Source organism: Pinus tabuliformis, chromosome Q, assembly GCF_031772625.1.
Source record: "Pinus tabuliformis cultivar Carrire ecotype Pingquan chromosome Q, CPIR1, whole genome shotgun sequence".
In the NCBI taxonomy this organism is placed as follows: domain Eukaryota; kingdom Viridiplantae; phylum Streptophyta; class Pinopsida; order Pinales; family Pinaceae; genus Pinus; species Pinus tabuliformis.
The window spans coordinates 379,734,680-379,752,110 of record NC_142296.1 but is presented as its reverse complement, the minus strand read 5'-3'; the positions used below and the strand labels follow the sequence as shown (position 1 = coordinate 379,752,110).

At 35.8% G+C, this 17,431-nt stretch overlaps 1 protein-coding gene across 1 annotated transcript in view; it reads left to right on the top strand.

Annotated features, from left to right (window-relative positions):
• The window catches only part of LOC149219766 (uncharacterized), a 28,290-nt gene extending 14,584 nt beyond the window's left edge, over positions 1-13,706 (top strand). Inside the window, exons 2-4 of the mRNA XM_089386912.1 lie at positions 13,051-13,220; positions 13,304-13,379; positions 13,492-13,706. Coding sequence (XP_089243038.1) covers positions 13,051-13,220; positions 13,304-13,379; positions 13,492-13,596 — 351 coding nt within the window. The 3' untranslated portion in view covers positions 13,597-13,706. The remainder of the gene's footprint in view (positions 1-13,050; positions 13,221-13,303; positions 13,380-13,491) is intronic.
• Positions 13,707-17,431: the final 3,725 nt, after the last annotated feature.

The following is a 17,431-nucleotide window of genomic DNA, read 5'->3' as shown; positions in this document are numbered from 1 at the left end:
AGGGATATCAATGAGAGAGAGGTCTCGGATCTCAATGCCAGACATTTCCTTCCTGCCCCTGAAATGCCTACTGCCTCTGTTTTGCTTTCTCCTAACAGTAATGTTCTTTGCCGAATTAGGACTAATATACAGAGAAGATGGCGTATCAGGTTTGTGGATTGTGAGTGGATGTAATTCAAGTGATTTTTTCCTCAAAAAAAAATCAAGGTCACTTCCCACAGAGTTTATGGGAGATGAGACAGGCAAATTTTGGGGAGTGACAGTTGTGCAAGGTTCTTTTCCTTTAGCTGAAGGTAAAAATTTTATGGGAGATGGTGAAGATGATGGGATGTAGGTGATGTGAGAAGTAGATGGTATATCATAATAGGGAGGAGGAATAGGAACATGGAAATGGATTTCTATATGAACAGGAGGCTCCAGGGGATATTGGTTAATGAGATTATGATCCACCCTCCCAGATGGAGTGACCGACCTTCAGGACTTTTCAAATAAGAAATCATTCTTCAAAGATTGATTCCTAGGAGAGATATGATTCCCTACACAATTCTCAAGAGGAGATATAGATTTTCGAGGCAAATGATCATATGAACCAGTCTTCATAGATAGGCTTCTAGACAAAATGGGAGATGAACTGAGAGGAGTAGATAACATAGACATACCTGCAGGTGAAGACCTATGCTGCTCTTTTGTCGAGGATTTAGTAGGGAATTTCTCCTAAAACTTTCTCCCATATGATTTATAACTAGGACGACGAGGACAATTTTTTTTTAAGTGTCATGTTCTGTGGCAAGCCGAGCATCTAAAAGGGACCCCCTAGAAATCAAGTCTCTGTTTAATATTTAAATATCCCTAGAATAGTTCTATATGATCAGGAAATCCTCCTCTATATACTTTTTCAATTAAAATCCATGCTACTCTTTTGTCCTTTGCCCTGAGACACTTCGGGTCCACATAAACAAATTTTCCTATAGCATTACCTATGTCAGACAACGTTTCCTTTGTCCATAATTCAATGGGAAGTCTAAGCAACTTCACCCAAATTAGATTGTTTGATGGAGTATTTTTCAGGGGGTTATATCCTATATACCATTTATGAAGAGCAAGAAAACTTTTTCCGTGAACCCATGGAAGAGTCCAAATAATTTCCAGGTCTTCAACACTTATGAAATGAAAACTATACCAATCCTTCATTAGTTTGACAATCGTTGGAATATATCCCAGTAAAGAGTTCCACTTAGTACCAAGCCACTTTCTCATCTGATCCTCATCCATTTCTGGAAAAAACCAATGACCAACAAGCACTCGATTTTGTAAATTGGCTATGCGGTCGGAGAGAAAAACGTTGTCCAAGTTAATAGCAGAGGGTGGCGGGATAGTTTTTATGGGTCGATGGATATGTTTACGTCTCATGAGCTCATGTTCCCCACCTTTTAACTCACGTCGAGGGAAATCCTGGCTACCACCTTTCCGCACACGTCGCGCAAAATCCTGGCTACCACCTTCCCCCTCATGTGCCGACAGAGTAGGAGGGATTAATAACTCCGCCAGCGAGGATTGCCAGTCACTTGGGGGAATGGATCTACCGTGGATCGCTTCCGCTTGGATGGTGGCCCGCACCATGGCGGACGAGGCAAACACGTCCAAGAAAATTTCCATAAAACTAGAAAGGACAAAGATAACGACGTCAGCCATGCTGAACTGTGATGAGAGCAATATCCAGGTGCTGATTACCAAGGCAACAACTTTAAATGGAAACTGACATATCTATGTACATTCAGATAAGGGATGATTTGGCCAAGTAATGCAAGAAAATTCCCATGACATGAGGACTGACAAATCTAGCATCGAAGAATTAAATACACACCTTTCCAGAAAAATCTAGACTAAAAGTGGACTATGACTGAGAGAAAATTGATGAACAATATGATGAAGCATCAGGAAAGAATGCAATGCAGACTAGAATGTTAAAAATGACGGCAACTTTTTGACATAACCTTGACAATCCTTCCACTGTCAACGTCACAAGTTTGCGCCGGTACTAGAGAGAAAGAGATTTGAATTTTCCGATCCCGGAAAAACCAGATATCAAAGAAAACAGAATGTCAACCCTCATAAACTAAAATTCTAAAGATAATGAAACATGCCTGATGATCTAAGGCTCCCTAGAGATATCAGGAAAAGCTTGGTAAACTTATGCAGCAACAGTAACAAATCTAAAACTGAAATCAACACATGGTCTAGATATTACATAGATTTTTGATATTTTGAAGGGAAAATTACAGAAAAAATTCAAAAACGATGCTTGCTTGACAAGTATAGCTTTTATATCCTCCAAGGAACTATAAAAACATATCAGAGACATCTACAAAGCCCTTTGCTTCCCCTCAAATACGAAAATTAAAGACAAGATATAAACAAGTAGAAACAGGGCTTCTTTCTTCTTGACAAAGATATTGTTTAAAACAAACTAGTGACATATACTGATCTCTAAAACCTCATCTCAGATAGGAAAAGGTGAAACATTCCAAGTAGGATCCATGACAGATTATTCCAACATATACTATGCTTTCTGGACTTTCGCAAGATTTTACTGTAAAGATATGACTGTAAAACAGCTTACCTCTTTACGAGGAAGACGCCGCAGCCGAGCCTCCCCAAGAACCCACGACTCCTTTCAATCAGACACGACCTTCCTCTAAAGAACCAGAATGCATATCCTTTATGCAAACCAACCAGGATGAGAATCAATCGTAATAGGCTTTAAGAACCCCACGCTGAGAATAGAATATGTGGAGACATGAATGAAAAACGAAAGGTCTCGGCAGGTAAAATCAACCGCTGGTTCAAAAGACCTAAGACGGACCCAAAAGCAAAAGCCCAGATGCTCTGGGGTCTTCCGGGAAAAAGATCATAAAAATTAAAACTAAGGCGAAAAGAACTGTTCGAAGAGAAAATACCGCTATATACGTTCAGGGCCGAAGGGGAGATAGGTGTAGTCTTTTGAAAATCGACACGTTTCATACAAAGGACTCAGGCAATTGCATGAAAGGACCAGGTGTAACCTCCCCGAAATAGTAGTTACGTGTTCGAAATTTACTATTCCCGCCTGGTCCCTAGTGGAAGAAACCCAGCTATCGCATTCAATGATCCTCCAGGCTCAGCGCTGATCTCATTTGCGATAACTCAGGTTCTCGGCTCAGCTCAAAAGTGGTTTAAAGCCGTTTGATACCATCATAACAGTTATAAATTTTGATGCAATGATTGCGTTGGTTTACAAATTTACAAAATCACTTAGATGGTGAATATATACATTGTTGTATTTAAATTTAATAGGTTAACAACATTTAATATTAAATGATAAAGTAAATAAATATGACTAAACTCAAACATATTCAAATACAGAGTAATAGTGATTAACTGTGTCAAAGGCAATGGAGGCTTTCCCGTTTTCTTGCCGCATAAGTGATGTGCCGAAAGGGAAGGTGGACGTTTTCATTTAACCGTTTTTTAAATGAAAATTAGATATTAGAATTTTTAATTTTAAAATAATAAACACATTTTTGTTAATTAATTTAGATTATAATGTAAAATTAAAATGATATTTTCAATGAAAATATATATTATATTAATTATCTTAAACTTACTATATTATATTAATTTTTTTCAACTTACCATATTTTAGGGAAGATTAATAAGAAAAAATATTGATATGAAGGTAAGTTATGGAAGGTTGTCTTAGGTAAGAAGATGTGATTAAACCAATAAGTATATAATTTATGGTATTACCGTATTTACAATGAATTTATGATATTATTGTAATTTTTTCCTTAATAAAGAACTGATATTTTTTAATTTAAATAATTTAAGTAGAGAGATATTATTTTAGGTAAAAGTAAAATTACTCTCATATTAATGTATTTATAATTTATAATATTATTATATTTTTTAATTAAGAAATGAGATTTTTTTAATCTAAATAATTTAAGTAGAGAGATATGCTTTAGATAAAAGTAAAATTACTCTTATATTAATTGGATTTATTTCTAGTAAATATTTAATTATAAATATTGAATTATTAATGAAAAATGAATAATTATAATAATATATTTTAAATAAATTTAATAATATTATTGATAAAAAATTAAAATAAATAATAACAGTAATATTTTTTATGTGTATTCAAAATAAATTTAACTCTCTCTTAGTATTAAAGTAAATTTAATTAACCTGTAATAAAATAATTTAAAATATTATATAAGTAATTATGGATGAGATATTATTATATTAATATTAAGGTAATTTAATTTACAAATTAAATATTATTTTATTAATACAAAATTTTGTATTTAAATTAAAAAAAATATGGTTCAATCTTATTGTTTTACTTTTTTGTCCATAAAGCCTAATATTTAAAAATTGGTTCACTCTTGTATTAATTGAATTTATTTCTAGTAAATATTTAATTATTAATGAAAAATGAATAATTATAATAATATATTTTAAATAAATTTAATAATATTATTGATAAAAAATAAAAATCAGTAAAAAAATAATAATAATATTTTTTCTGTGTATTTAAAATAAATTTAATTATCTCTTAGTATTACAAGTAAATTTAATTAACATGTAATAAAATAATTTAAAATACTATATAAGTAATTATGGATGAGATATTATTATATTAATATTAAGGTAATTTAATTTACAAATTAAATATTATATTATTAATACAAAATTTTGTATTTAAATTAAAAAAATTGGTTCAATCTTATTGTTTTACTTTTTTGTCCATAAAACCTAATATGTGGTGTGCAACAACGCTAAGTGTTAACAACTATATGGAGGACATTTAAATGTCCATCAAGAGTGTCTATCAATTGATTTATTTCACCTTGGTGGTAAGGTTTAGTTTTGTGGGATCTATATCTAAAATTTCTTAAAAATTTATTGACACCAAAGTATCAACTTTCGACATTTAACATGACATGCTATCAACAATTTTATTACAATATTTTGAAATCTATAAAAACATTGTTAATTAACGTTCAAATTGGCATTATTGTGGTTAAATCACCATGAATTTTTCTAACACCCAGTGATGTGAATATTTGTTTATTGATTAATCACTTTTTACTTTACATGACTCAATAACTTATGACCTTGGTAGAAAACTTTGAATAAGGAATGATGATATGACTTGGAAGGTCCCTGTTGTGGACCAAAAATAAAATAAAAAGAAAATTAAAATGAATTTGTAATCTTCCATAAAGTTAGAGACAATTATGAGTGTCTCTCTTACTAGAGATGGAAAAATACCCCATCTTAGTGGAACAAGACCGAAGGATGGCATGTGAAGGATGGAGGATTGAGATAGAAGTGAGGACTGGAACTAATACCTTGCATAGGATGTTGTGAAGGTGGCAGGACGCTGTCAGGATGAGTTGTTCTTGAGTTGGACTTAGAGCTAATCGAACCCTTGGACATATACTTACGGTAGAGCATTGGACTGGACTGGTGTAGTCTTGAGGTTTAGGAAGAGGCTACCTCAAATATTGGATTATCAAATTTTCTAGAAAGGAGGAAGCTCAGGGGGAGATTAAACGTCATTGCTGTGAAAATTCATCTACCCTCGAATCCTGTTGTAGTAACTGATGTTAATTCTTCTAATTGTTAATTCAGTTAAACAATTTACTTATTATGTGTTATGGAGAATATCGAATTAAATACACTGCAACCTTCACAAATAAAATGTTGTGGAAGAAATAAAAACGCTGGAAGAAATAGATGCACGCCCACGATATGAAATCGTTATTTTTGGACTAAGTCCCTAGAAAAAACCAACTCAGGAAATTCAGTGCAGCAGTTGAGGATTTTGATATTATGCAGCAGTGAAAACTGAGTATAATCTATCAATGCCCAAACTGGGTATCCAAATAGAGGAAAACTGAAAAAAATAACTAGTGAGGAAAATTTCTCTTCCACAAGGGATCTGACACTAACCACAGCTCGAAACTGAGTCGTTCGTTGCTACCTATGCGCGGTCTCTATGTCAACCTACGCAGTCACTGCATCCCTCTAGCCGAGAACTACGCCACCTCTCATTGTCATGTTAGCTGTTGTTTGGGAAATTGATTCTCCCGGCCTTTGGAACCTCTATCTAGCTTCTAGCACTAAGTATCAACTTCTCCCCAGACATAAATCTCCTCTAAAGGGATCTCCGCTATGTATATGCAATGTACTTGCCGGAACTCGAAAAGCTTCCTCTGGCCTCACTAACTTTTCCCCTCACTACTTCGACCTCACTAAATCACCTCTTGCAACACACAACTGATACTCTGAAAATTGATTTCTCAACAAAATCGAACTCTACAAGTGTATTATCCAATTACCATCGACTTTATTCTTATAACCCTCCGTTGAGACTTCAATAACCACAATTAAATCTTAATCGATGGTTAGGATTAACTAGAAATTGATCCATATACTTTTTTAGAACATTCGCACCATGACTTAATTAATTCTGATTAATTAGCAATATTCCCTAAGTTTAGACTTAGAAAATATTTAAAAATGACTAATAATCTAATTAAGTTGTCTCTATGTGGAATTTCTATAAACAATTTCTGGGTTTTGAAGATCTCATGTATTCTAGCCTCTCCCCAAAATTTCGTGGCTTTAACACATCCTATTCTACGAAAATGACACTCCCTCTTAGGGAGGAACGTGTTCTAATGTTGTTGCCCCTTGTAGCACAACCCTGTCTCTACATCATCTCCTGTGATGCTACTAATGTATGGATGTTGCTACCCACCAACTACTGCACAACTCTTATATGTGATGCATTTGCGCTGTTGTTGACTTAACTACTACATCTACACTACAACTATCTCCCCATATACTGCTGTTGCAACTGCAATATTTGCAACTGAAAAGCATCCAAAATACTTAATCAACTATGATCAGTATGATACATATCTCACCCGAGTCTCTGACTACTTCTAGTATATGAGTTGTCACTGAGGCATTTGCGCTACTACTGACTCTGCACTGTACCAACCACACTGCTTCCAACTCTTCACTCTGCTCCCCAACATGTGACATGCAACTAGACTCTGCATATGTCACTCTAGCATCTGACTGCATCTAGTGCAACTAATACATCTTGCTACTGAAATATTATGGGCTCCCATAGCAAGGTTATGATTCAAGAGGTGGACCACCTCAAGGGTCCTGCCAATCTGTAGCACTCTAAGGTGACAAAACCAAGTCACCCCAATTGACTACTCGGGGTATATCAAAAAACATGGCGAAGTATTCCTCTAGCCTGGAGGACAACCTATCGATCTCTCCTGATGCTGCTTGTTGGTCTTACTACTTCTACTTTTCCTTCTTTTTGAGAGGACACTCAATTTTGCAGTGGCCAAAATCACCACATCTGAAGAACTTGACCTTCAACATGTCCTCCTTCTTTCTCCTCTTCTCCCCTTGTCCCTCACTGGTACCCTTCGATGGAAGGGCCATATTGTCCTCCTCCTTTACCTGCTTCGACCCATTACCATTGCCACTAATGGAGCTTTTCACTAAGTCTCGCCTCAACTACTCCTACTGTAAATTGGCTCACATCCTGTCCCACCTTGGCAATGTTTCTCTACACAAAATGATTTGGACGAATACTTTCCACTCCTCAGAGACATTGTTGAGTGTCAATTGTACTAGCTTTGTGGCTTGAGGTGCTGCTCCAACAACTGACAGATGATCCTGGATCTCCTAAATCCTGGTGAGGTATGGGTCTATGCATTCCCCTTTTTGTACCATGGTGCATCTTAGCTTTTCCTCCAAGTACATCTTCCATTACTCGGAATTTCCTTGGTATAGCGTGGAAAGTGTATCCCACATATCCTTGTTCGTTCCCTGGCTCGGTATGTGTGATACAATGTGATCTCGAACACAGTAAAAAATCAACCTATTTTCCCTCACCATGTCCTTTCGGTATTCCTTCAGTTGATATACGTTCGTGGGGATAGATACCACCCCATCTATGAATCGCTTCAAGCCATATTCATCTAGAAGGAAGTACATCCTTACCTTCTAGATGACATAGTTGGAAGCACCATCCAACCTGTCCTAATCTTGTAGTTCAGTAGTGACCACCTCAGCGAAATAAGTAGAAATCCTCCTCTTTTCCTCTGCTTAGCTGCTACTAGACTCTATGCATTCGCCACTGGAGTGAGTAAATATGCTCACAACGACTACTGATTTGTAAGAAAAAATCGAACTTCTGAAGCTAGAAGTCCCCTGATGAAAATTCCCCTCAGTGTGTGCTCTTTATTCCTCCTAACACTATTTTGGTCTAGAAACCGCTGCAAAACACTGTGTCTAGATAGAGATCTTTTCTACAAGGAGAATATTGGAGCTCCCTCCACCTCTAGTAATCCTTGAATTGGATAAATCTGATTTCTTTGTCGCTCTCTCAGAGAAATCAATTTTTCCTCAAGAAATTGACCCTCTTGGCCAATAAATTGCACTTCCTCCGAGCGTTTCGCACCACTGCTTACGTAGAGCTACATAATTCCTCTTCCCTTCTGCCACTAAGCTCTTCAACTTGCAATCTGCGCTCTGATACCATGTGAAAACTTAGCCACCCCCAAATCCTATTGCAACAACTGATGTTAATTCTTCTAATTATTGATTCAATTAAAAAATTTACTTCTTGTGTTCTATGGAAAATATCGAATTAAATACACTGCAGCCTTCACAAATAAAATACTATGGAAGAAAACAAAACACTAGAAGAAATAGGTGCACAAACAAAATCTAACACTATTATTTTTGGACTAAGTCCCTAGAAAACCCAACTCAGGAAAATTGGTGCAACAACTAAGGGTTTTGATATTATGCAGTAGTGAAAACTAAGTACAATCTATGGATGCCCCAAATGGCTATCCAAACAGAGAAAAACTGGCAAAAATAACGAGAGGAAAATTCCTCTCCCAGAGGCAATCCGAGACTGACCTTAGCTCGAAACCAAGTCACTGCTTGCTACCTATGCACAGTGTTTGTGTCGGCCTACACAGTCACTACTTCCCTCTAGCTCAGAACTGCATCACCTCTCACTATTTCATCAGCTGTTGTTTGGGAAACCGATTCTTCTAACCTCTAGAACTTCTATCCAACATCTGACACTCAATCTTGACTTCTCCCTAACAAAACATAAATCTCCTCTTATTAGGGGAATTTTGAGTCCTAAAATGGGCCTCATAAGAAAAATGTACAACCAAAATAAACTTTATAAAAACCAATAGGATTCGAAATGATGATAACAACCATGGGGGATCATTCACCATTTTCGTAGTAAAAAAGAAAAAAGGTTAAAAAATAATAAAATAATACCTCTATTTTTTCAACTCGTATTTTCAACTTATCTCCCTAAGGTTTTACTCAAATATCGAGCAGGAGTACTGGTTAAATGCAACATTTAATTCCTCATCCAAGGAGTATCCATGTTACATATTTTTGCTTGACCCTACTACATGAAAAAATGTGATTACAATCAGATTTTTTTTATGTATTTCTCATTTTTTGTGTAGTAAGGTCCATTGAAAGTATGAAACATGGATGTTCGTTGGATGAGGAATAAAATTTTGCATCCAATGAATGTTACCACTCAAAATTTGAATAAACCCATGTGGAGATAAGTTGAAAATACGAGTTAAAAAAAAAATAGTTTTTCTCTTTTCCCTCTAAACTTTGATGATGTAATCTAATATTATTTTATTATTTCAACTATTATCTTATAATTTCCTTAGGAGACCCATTTTAGACCTCAAAATTGCCCTAATGAGAGGGATCTGCACTACCTCTGTGTTGCCTCTCTATTGTAATCATTGCCTCTCTGCAATGTACACGCCAGAATTAGAAAAAAATTCCTCTAACCTCACTATCTCTACCCCTCTCACTACTTCAACCTCATGGAATCACCTCCAGAAACACACCACTGCTACATTTGAAATTGATTTCTTAGAAAAATCGAACTCCGCAAGTGTTTTCTCCAAGCCGCATTGACTTTTTTCTTACAACCCTCCATTGAGACTTCAATGAGCATGATCAAATATTAATCAATGGCTAGGACTAAATGGAAATCGATCCGTACTTTTGTAGAACATTCTCACCATGACTTAATTAATTATGATTAATTAGTCATATTCCCTAAGTTTAGACTTAGGAAGTATATAAAACATGACTAATAATCTAATTAAGTTGTCTCCAAGTGGAATTTCCAGAAATGTTTTTTGGGGTTTGGAGATCTCATGCATTCTAGTCTCTCCACAAAATTTTGTGGCTAGAACACATACGATGCTTCAATCTCATTTTTATGCAGAGAGATCTTTCTGGCAGAATTTTTATAGTAAAGTCAGAGAACAGATAAGTATCTCTGCAAGATTTCTTACTTTTTTTGTGAATATAATAAAATCATGTGTTACATGTGTTAATAAAATAATAAAACTGTAAAGGAAAATATTAACAAAGAAATATATGATGGGCATTTGTTTTTAAATTACTTTGCATTTATGGGGAAAGACCTTAAATTTAATGGTATCTAGGACTGTAATATTGCTAGGAAAGAACGTATGCGTATATGTGCAACAAAAGTTGTATATGTGTGAGTACCGATTCCATGTCATTTTGGGCATGATATTAGTGGTATTTAAACATAATCCAAAGGAGTTATATAGTTTATACCTGGGATTCTGGTTAAGCCTCAAGGGTAGCAAGCACAAGCCTTTCTAGGGGTAGTCTAAAACCATATTAAAACTTTAGATATCAACTTAAGGGCAGTGCATGGGTCCCGGATAACCTAGGTCCCATTCACGACCAGGTTTGTACAAGAAAGTTATAGGGTAACCTAGTAACCTAAGAGTCATCAGTGTTAGAAATGCAACAGAGTTCATGTTAAAATCACTTGAAAAAATAATGAAAATTTACATAAAATTACCATGCAATTAACTGAGACTCGACTTAGGCATTGTCTAGGTGAAAGTAGTTTAACTTGAAGAAAAATCTGGGTAGTGTCGCACATCGCCCACGGTGGTTATAAGGCACCATAGCGTGGGGGCATGACATTCCTGGTCCAAAGTCTCATATTGCAAAATGAGCACTGGAATTGACACCCTCTATTTTTGGGGAGATGAAGCAATCTACCCCAAAGTTTTACAAAGAAGCTATGGAAATTAGAGTAGCTCATGCAAAATCATGATAGTAGACAATGCTGAAAATATTTCTCCTCGAATGCAACAGAATCACCTCTCACAAGAGGCAAGAAATATAATAAAGAAAAGAAAGAGCATGAAAGATATTCTCACTTGCCTTCAAGACCCCAACTTTTAGTGGATTCTCTGTGTGAGAAGCCTCCAAAATAACTCAATGTAATTTTTTTGTATTCTCTCATGCTCACAATATGTAAGAATTTGCTCTTGTAAACATGTAGGACTCAATTGTAATATCTGCAGAAAATATTGGGATCTATATCCTAGGAATTTATTCATTATCCCAATGGAAGATCTCATAGGAAACTGACAATGTATTTAATTCCCCATATATTCAATGTGACAAGGCGTAGATTCAGTAAAATTCACTACCCATTTGTGTTGAAGAGAAAAAAGTATTACTTTCTTTTGGCCCAAATCATATTACAAATAAATAGTAGAGAAAGTTCTATAACAAAAAGTAACAACTCTTTTTATGAATATAGATGAATAAGATGAAATGAAATGAATTAATTAACCCAAAAACTAAAACTAAACAAAAATTGATTAAACACAAATATATAAAATATCCTAATTTTGATTAAAAAATAATATATATATTTATGTGAATTGAAACCAATTTTCACAAATATATAAACTTTTTCATTTAAATAATAAATAAAAATATGTATATAATTAAAATAATACTAATTGTAATCTATAATCTATAAAGTGACTCTAATAACTTTTAAAGTCCAAAGATTAAGCACATCACTAATTAATAAATACAATTATATGAAATAAACATTTTAAGTCTCATAATTTACATCTCAATATATAACTAAAGAAAATGATATTTTAATTTGAATTCCTTATTATTTAAATTAGCAAATCTAATAACAACTTTGAAATCCTTTGACTATGGAATTTGGCTTAAAAAGTATGCATGTTTCATGCTACCATTTAGTAATGCATTCTTACTCAATTTCATTTTCCCTATTGTAGTAATGCATTTTTATGCAATTTCATTTTACCTCTTCTCGCATTTCGGATAGATGGTGAAGTAACAATTAGTAGTAGCATCAAGAACAATTCAATCCTATTAAGCCCCTTCAAATGAGACAGGGTAGCAAGAAATTATTCACTAGGTTAGTTTTATCTCACAGTTATATAAGTAATAAGATAATAAGATACTTGAAAACTTGAAATTTGACAAGTGCTTTCGTGAATTGAGCGCAAATTTTTCCCAATTTCTTATTAAATATTTTGGATAGTAAGAAATTATTCTTTAGGTTGGTTTTACTTCAATGTCACGCCTCTACTCATTAACTTTAAGCACATAAAAAAAAATTTGATTGCGGTAATAATAATTCTAACCATGCACATGGAACTTATATGCATTATTATCATTAACCGTGAATATACAACTTAACTGCACAGTGCATAAGATCTTATCGTGATATCTTACCATATATATGTCGAAGGGTTGTTTTGTTAACATAGTTCATATAACCTGATTATGAAATATCTGCACATGATTCTATGCGGTGAGTTCTTTAATATCTTGTATCTACACGTACTGGCTTCCGTGCTGGAGGTGAGAGTTGGCAAGGCCATCTCATGACACCTGGACTTACCTTTAAGGCTGACTGACTTCTTCACGTGAACGGGGATGGCTCCCGTTAGGAACTTTCCCGCCCGGTTCTTTGGTAATCCCGCAATGATCAACGGAGGTTATTCGATGGCAGAGATCAACGGAGGCAGACGCTCCACGTCTCAAAAGGACTCTTTGTGTTTATAAAAGCAGACCTCCGCATACCTCGCGATTTCCTTGATTTTACTCGGCGTTCATTCGTCTCCGCGCCATTCTGTCTCGTCTGTGTATCAAACCCTTGGTTCCGATACAGTTTATCCTCCAGCTTGCGGTGTCTGTCATGGCGCCACCATTCCAGGGCTACCAGCTACCGAATTGGCTCGGTGAGTTTTATTGGTTAAATGTTTCAAGGTTATTCTGTGTTAAATTTCAAGTAATGTCAATTACTAGTCTTCCTTGTTTACAGGTTATGGATGGCGGTTTTGGGAGCTGCTCGGCGGTCGGCACACTCTGTCATCTGCTACCGACCGGGTTCTCCACAGGTGCATACAAGATTTCTTCTTAACCCCGATGTATTTGATCATTCGGTATTTGTCCTCGGTCAGTGTATAACTCCGAGCGATTCTGAGCTCCCAATCTTCTTCTTGGGCGCAGATGACGGAGAACCTCTTGATTTCTGGGTTAATCCCATTGTTTAGTTACTGCGGCCAGAGGAGGGTCAGTCTCTGGTTCATGAGGCTGACCGCTCGACCGTTCTGAAAGTAGCTACATTTATGTTATTTGTCTTTGCTTAGGCTACTAGGCTCTATACTTTTGCTGTGTGTGTAAATGGTTCTGGACCCAATATGGGATGGCGGTTCTTGATTAACGCGACCATGGTTATAATCCAGATAAAGGTTTCCTTCTTTGTACAGTGCTTGAAAAGCAACTTATATACATTTCATGTTTAAGCAAACACGATTTCCTTGTCTATATAATGATATTTTACTTGCACATATGATACTCGGTTCAGTTCCTCTGTTATGTATCTGCTTGTACATATTCCATTCGGTTCGATTCCTCTGTTGTGCATTTACTTGTTTTCTATGTTTATATACATATAATAGGAACGCCGTAAGGGTTGCACCTGCATCCGAACTCGATGGGTGCATGGTCGACCCCGGCTTGAGTTCTCTGTGAATAGACCACTGTTCGAACCAGCAAGTTACCAATATTTAATAAGGTTATTCTTTTTCTAGCAGTTCTGAAGTCCTCAACAGAAATGCATGTGTAGCTGGCTTTATGGACCATATACGAATGGCATGTTTTCATTTATATACATATGTCAATGGATGTTATAATACAGCTATCTTACGCCTTTCCTATGCTTATAGCAGGCTCTCATTTTATCAATGTATATTTACCACTCGATACCTCGAGGGTTTGTCATTTCTGTCAGCTTTTAAATCCTTTCATTGCTTTTATTTGAGATTCATATGTGGTTTCACACTCTGTTCCCGGTTTACATATACAAGCTCTTATTCAATGCTTTCATGTGAAATTCATACATGTTTATAAGCTCGATTCTGAGCCTTCATTTGAGATTTATACAATTTCATAAGCTTTGTTCTGTTTGGCCTTAACTGTTTTATTTAAGAGGAAACAGAGCGGAAAGCTCTTACATGCATACTTGGCATTCTTGGCTCAGATTATGATGCGAGGAAGTTAATACTACGCATCGATAGATCCTCATGCTTCTGTCTGAGGTTTATTGGATAAAATGCAGGCCTTGGTGTTTATGCCGATTACGGCACTATCGAAAATGTTTTCTTGTTTTACTAGTTTACATTTTTCTCTTCTTCATCTGAGCACTAACCCGCTCAACTCTAACTCCGTCGCCCATTCAAGCCTCTGCTGTTCTTATTAAATAAATCCCGTTTACCTGGCCTATCTACTACAGGGACAGGGTATGTGTCTCGGGAATTCCTACAGAGAGTATTACAGCTCTGTCGTCTTACGAATAATGTACATTTAAATGCTAGGCAGCAATCTCATCACTATTGCCTTAAATCCCCAAGAATTGGGTTTTATAACCAGGATACAATTTCTGTTTCACATTCAATCTTTACATACTAAGATTAGCAGAGACTTACAAGTATTCTGGTCTAAAAACCTGTAAACCGTAACAGCAGTTACTTAATAGGTTTCCGATACTTACCTGTTTTCCGTGCGTGTTGTATTTCTGGTAGCAAGCCTCCTGCAATTTCCTGTTTAATCTCTTTAACCACCCAACCTTGAGACTTCGTCCTTCGGGACCTGAGTCTCCCCCGAGCTCACTCTTACCGGATCCCAATCCTCAGTAAGACTGCACCAGTGTCTTGACTATCTGGTCTCTACCAGACTTAGTTCAAAACCAGGCATGTTCTTCTTCTGTTCTTCTATTCCCTTCTGTCTGTCACTACAGCACAGAAGCCAGAACTTTCATGTTATTTTTCAGTTCCATCAACTGTTTTCCCTTTTTAGGAAACTCAATCCTCCCTGTTAGGGTGCTCGCTGATTCATTTAACCAATGCCAAGAATTAGTTGTAACTGAAATGTAATTTAAAATTACTTTTACGCAGGTTTGAATAACTGATTGGTAATTTAAAATTACTTTACGTGGGGTAAATCACAATAGGTATATTACATACTCCCCCCCTTAACAGGAACACCGTCCTCGGTGTTCATCTTTCGTCGGAACTTTGATATTTACTCGTGGTATTACCATCTAATCCACAAAAAATGTGATCCTTTCTCTTTGAAATCAACGATTTCATTCCGACAAACAACATAGTAATGATATAGTCATAAGAAATATCATTAGTTATAACCATCAATAATCATAATCATTCGTAATTGCAAAAATATGCAACTTCTAATCGCCACCACCTAGCCCTTATTCATTCATAATAAACAATTCTCTGTGTCAACTTACCATAACTTACCATCTTATGCTTGAAAATCATGAATACTTCCATGTAAGCCTGTTAATAAAGGTTGGACAATTCTTCACCCTTCCATGGTAAGTAGTTCCAAAAACATCCGCAAAGTACTTCGAGAAGTACCAAAAGAGCACATAATTCTCTAATCATCAAAACAGTCAATCACTGCATCAAGCAAAAACTGTCTTAGCTCCCACTAAGATGTTCACATCATTAATAATACAATAAAGGAGTTAAGTTTTTCCAATTACTCCTTATAGAGCACTAAGCTCATTTCTTGTTAAATGTGCATAACATATTTCACACAACTATACATAGAATTTATTTTCAACATATCATATAGCTGAGTCATTCATTTCTTTAGCTATGAGCACCATAATAGGCTAAAGAATTCCCAACCCATGGGAACTGGTTTCCACAACCAAATCGAGTCATTTTCACATCCAGATAGTTTCTTTGATAGAGACCTTACCAGGTCTAACATGGAATTCCACTGGCCAACCAGCTCAAGAATTCCAGGGAGAGGAAATCTGGGCAGACAAGTACCATCAACCCCTCCGGGCAGGTAACTGCCATCAACCCAACTCCGGGCAGACAAGTACCATCAACCTCTCCGGGCAGGTCACTGTCATCAACCCAAGGCATTCCAGCCTTTCACAATCCGGGCAGACAAGTACCATCAACCCTTCCGGGCAGGTAACTGTCATCAACCCAAGTATCCACAACTGTCTGTCATGTTAAATTTCTCTTTTATTACTCTTTCTCAAAGTAAGTTACACAATGAACCATATGAACATTATCATTAGCACAACAAACATGCATGTATACCATGCATTTACACTTAACCCCCAACATGGGTCCACAACATCAAGATTGATGGGAAACATATCCATCATACATGTTGTATGCATGCAAATTTTCCAAATAACATAATTCATGCATATCATATAACATCATTCTTTCTCATGTATACTTGCATTTCACATTGCTGCAATTTATGTGATGAGTTTTCTTGTTGCCATTAAGCTACCACTACTTAATCCCATCAGCAACGTTAGTTATAAATATGCATCAGTTAACACGTATTTCATTTCCAAGAGTGTTCATGCATACAATCTTGTCATGTATAAAAGTATATGCAAATACTCATTAATGTATAAATGTCAGCAACAGTTGAGTTAATACTCTCAGCATTCCCAATTTTGCCATAGTCTGTTGTTCCAATTCAAATCATCATTAATGGAGTATTATCTTACGTTTACTATGGCTAGCTTGGGTCATGCATTGTTAGTGTAATTAAACATAATTTCTCTAACATACAAGAACACAACTCTTATGTCACAATGACTAATCTTTGTGCATACTATTGCTTATCGTATAAGCCCTTCTTTAATGTATGCAACACTTATTCCCTTCACTAGAAGACCACCATCATTTCATACGACAAACCACATACCTCTTTCTTAAAGGAAGTCATTTTAATCCTCATTTCTCTATCTTCAGATGTGAGGGTTTCTCAAGATTCCCTTTCCAGAAATTATGAAAGGTATCTATCTTTAGGCATAAAAATCGGGATACAAAAACAAGGATTAATTATCCTTTATGTATCAAAATCAAGCAATCAACACAGCTCA